At 43.0% G+C, this 4,197-nt stretch overlaps 1 protein-coding gene across 1 annotated transcript in view; it reads left to right on the forward strand.

The window, feature by feature from the left end:
* The first annotated feature begins 2,292 nt into the window (after positions 1-2,292).
* The window catches only part of DDX18 (DEAD-box helicase 18), a 16,451-nt gene continuing 14,546 nt past the window's right edge, over positions 2,293-4,197 (forward strand). Inside the window, exons 1-2 of the mRNA XM_029225931.1 lie at positions 2,293-2,458; positions 3,941-4,197. The exon at positions 3,941-4,197 is cut by the window's right edge and continues 181 nt beyond it. Of these exons, the coding sequence (XP_029081764.1) occupies positions 2,374-2,458; positions 3,941-4,197 (342 nt within the window). The 5' untranslated portion in view covers positions 2,293-2,373. The remainder of the gene's footprint in view (positions 2,459-3,940) is intronic.

Raw genomic sequence — 4,197 nt, forward strand, 5'->3', positions numbered from 1 at the left:
TTTTGCAAACATATACTAAATAGATATTAAGATAGGCTCAAAATATTAAGATATTTTGTCTCAGTGAGAGACAAAAAGATTTTCAGAGGCACATGTTTTTAATTGCCACCTCTCCAAACCTCACAGATATTTTCTGATGTCCAATCCAGTGATACTCATTTGTTTACCAGACCTGGTCTTGGAAATTCACTCTGTTAAAACTCCTACCCCCAATTTTGAGAGTTGGCGCAAGGTTATCATCTCTCATTCCTTTCCTAAAAGTCTAGAAAAAATGGCATCAATAGCCTTATATATGGCTACTGAAAGGTTGCCAATCCCTAAAATTAAGCACTTCCACGTACCTTAAGAAAATATGGAAGATATTAGTTGTTGCACCTAAGAGTGATGGATGTGAATTTCAAAGTCACAGACCCAATATTCAGGTGTGTAATCCTGTGAATATATGTTTATGTGTATATAGAGAGAATTAGATATGTATGTATATTCTGTGCTCTTTCATGTTGATAGTCAGGTATGACCACAAGAGGAGACAGAGGAGAAGCTCAAGAAAACAAAGTTTATTATACTCACAGGTACTAGAAAGAGGAGGCATGCCACACCATGCAGGACCACATGGGAAAGCACCAGCCTCCCGTACAGGCAGAAGGGGCAGGACCAAAGGAGGAGCCTAGGCCACAGCCTTTATTGGAGGTTCCTCAGGAAAAGCAAGGCAAGGCAAAACAAACAGTTTGCAGTTGACTGGTTTAAATAATTTAGGTGGGATGTAAACTATAGGAATGGTCCATAGTTACTTGGTACCTGGCCCTGGGATGACTAAGGCAGAGGAATATTGCCTCTTGGGGTACACGGGCCAGATGGAGGAGGTATGGCTCTGCATTACTTAGTTTGCATATTAAAGGCATGCTCCTGGCTGAGTCTTTTGCTATCTCTAAAAGTTGGCTAGCCCCTGGAGGAGCAATCTCTCTCCAGCCAGAAGGAGTTTTTTCAGATGTCTAAACTTCACAATATACAAAAAAAAATTTAAATATAAAAAATATAGTGTATATAGGCAAGTATATAAACTGATATATATCAATTTAAACTGCCATATATATAGTTAAACTGAGATATGTGTGTATGTATGTATGTATATCTGTGTGTCTGTGTGTGTGTGCCTGTGTGTTTGTGTGTCTATGGGGGTGTGTGTCTGTGTGTGTGTGTGTCTGTGCGTGTATGCCAGTTTAAATTTCTGACTCATCTGTTAACCCACCGAATTAGTAACAACTTAAGCACATCATGGTTTGTCTCAATTTCTAGTCCAATTCAATGTGATTTCTCAGTTTATTTACATTCTGTTTAAACTCCCTCCCAAGTTTTCTCCCTCTCTCTTTTTCCCATGATTATGTCTAATCCCTATGAACTCATGCTCTGCCACTCCAAGTGAACAAATTATTCTAGCTTTCATTAACCCTTCCAATTATCGTTCAGCTCAAATTGATTATTGCCAAGGGGACTTTGAGCCCATTATGACCAATTTTTAAAGAAAATTGTGAATTTCTACAAGAACTATCCCAAATTTTTAATGTTGGCAGCATTTTTTTTTTTAATGTACCCTCTTCCACACACACAAAAATGTCTACTGGCCAGCCAGATTGTAATTTCTGTCCTGACTTCTGAAGGGTCTGTGGGTATGAGCTTTGGGGATTATAAACCTTCATTTTTCAAACTGCAGCCAATCCTTTAATAGAGTAGTAAAATCAATTTAAATGCATTCTAATTAGAATATTTAACAGACTCAGAATTTAGGATGGGATGAATGGTATCGAAGGAAAAACGTCAAAGTGAAACAAGAGTTAGGGTATTGCTTTGAGAAATGTTATATTTATGTGTGGATTACTGGGTAGCACGTGACATGGAAAGTGTATTTCTCACTAAGGAGAGCAGTCAAACAAGTTTGAAAACACACATCTACGAAATTTAGGTACTACTCAACTTAAATCGTCCAGGATCCAAAGAGGGTAGGAACATAAGAATGGAGACTCCCTAAGGCCCTCTGCTCGGCCTTGATTTTTCCCACTTCCCCGGGAGAAGCTGAAACTACCAAATGTCCCCTGTGCTCTGCTGGCTCGGGCACAATGCGAAAGAACACAGTGCAGGGCCAGTCCTACGTTCCCCTAGAGGGCGCTGCAGAGAATCCGTTCTCCAAGGGTAAGACGGCGCACGCGCCCGGAAGCATTTCCGCTCCGGACCCACTTCCGCTCCGCCGACCGCGAGCGCTCCTGTGACGTATTTCCGGCTGGCTGAACTGAGCTCGGGTGGCCGGAAAGGAAATAACGTCACCGGGGAGAGCAGAGAAGCCGGGTTGTGGCGCCGCCGAGGCCTTTCACCGGCAACATGTCTCATTTACCGATGAAACTTTTACGCAAGAAGATCGAGAAGCGGAACCTCAAATTGCGACAGCGAAACCTAAAGCTCCAGGGTGAGATGCGCTGAGCTTCGCGGCGGCCTGGGTTGCGGAGGAAGCCCGCACGTGGGCCGTGGCGCTCTGCGGCGGCCACGGGGCCGAGCGGCCGAGCGGCGCTGGTGGGGAGGTCCTGCGGCCCAGATGTAGCGTTGGCAGCGTCCCCGCAGAGCGCGCGTGCTTGCGGAGCGTGGAAAGGCAGGCCGGGGCGGCCTCCCGTCGGGCCCCGCGCAGATGCCGACTCTCCGCGTGGCCCCAGATCTGCACTTTCTGAGCAGCAGTTTGTCCTTACAGAGTTCGGACAGGAGGCCTCTAAGAGTTCGTTTCCAGCCTGACCCACTTCCACCCACCCTTTCTGACTTCCTCACCACCTCTAGGGTCATCCCCAACCCCCATTTCCAATCATTCCCGTGGGACTTTCTCACCTCCCCGCATCTTTCTTTCACATCTATCTCATGTCTTTGTCGCTTCAGAACAAGCTAGGTGTCGCTCTTCACAGAACATTCCTGATACCCTTGCCTTACCCACCTGCCCTCTGTTTCGACTCTTGAAGAACTTCATCATTTTCAGCTCCCAGAGTGTCTTTTTGCACATATCATACGCATGTGCGTAATCTCGTGCCCTGGCTTCCTGTCACCCCTAACTTTAGGTTATAAATTTCGTAAGAGCTTCTACGTATTTGCATCCTTAAAGACTTCCATGAAAAGCATTTTACCTGAATGTCACTTTTCTTTACCTACCTCATTTGCAGTCCTAAGTTCCTGACAGTGGGTCGGACATCCTGAAGTTATGTTAACCTTTTTCGGTCCTGTATAATACAGAAGCCCCCTAGGGCAGTGTTGGAGACATAATGCCTTACACTAGCTGGTTTTCTGCAGAGATGAGTTGATTGAAAGAAATCCTGGAGGAGAGAAGAGGTGTGTGGGTTTTAGGAATAATGTTTTTGAAGTTCCCTTATATTTCCATTTCCTATAGGGTAACAAAGCGTTGCTAACTACTTCTTAGTTAAAGGTAACAGAAGATGGTGCTTTTTCTGTATATAAACAGGAACTTTTGTAAGGACAGTCTTACGCATTTATATATGATAAATATCAAGACAAATAAGTGGTTACATCAACAGAATTTTCAACTTAATGATGTCTAGGAAAGTATATTTGTCAGATACCTAATGTTAGAATGTATATTTTGTAAGTAACATTGGCCCCATCTGTTTATTTAACCTCACTGAAGTTTTCCTGGTCCAGACTTTTAACTCCTTATGGACAGAGATGTGGTTTTTGAAGTTAAAAAATCAATGTGGCTTTCCCTTTTTTTTTTTTTTTAATTTATTTGTCCTGCAGTAGAACACTGTAAAATTGGAAGTTGTCTTAATATACATGACAGGAAAGTAAAAACTAAATCATTTCAGTCCTGGAAGCCATGACATTTCTCATTTGGGATACCAGTGTTTCTAAGTAAACCTCTCCTTCTTGTCAATATGTGTGTTCTGTTTTTAAACAGGGGCCTCAGCTGTGAACTTGTCAGAAACTCAAAATGGAGATGTGTCTGAAAGAACAGTGGGAGGTGGAAAAATTAAAAAGTCCCTAAAACAGTCTGTGAATGTGGGCTTGTCAGAAACCCAAAATGGAGACATCTCTGAAGAAGCAGTAGTAGGTGGAAAAGTTAAAAAATTCCTAAAACAGTCTATGAATGCAGGCTGGTCAGAAGCCCAAAATGGAGACTTACCTAAAGAAACAGTGGAAAATGTAAAAGTTAAA

The sequence above is a fragment of the Monodon monoceros genome, unplaced genomic scaffold (assembly GCF_005190385.1).
Source record: "Monodon monoceros isolate NGI ecotype Baffin Bay Population unplaced genomic scaffold, NGI_Narwhal_1 Super_Scaffold_16, whole genome shotgun sequence".
Classification (NCBI taxonomy): domain Eukaryota; kingdom Metazoa; phylum Chordata; class Mammalia; order Artiodactyla; family Monodontidae; genus Monodon; species Monodon monoceros.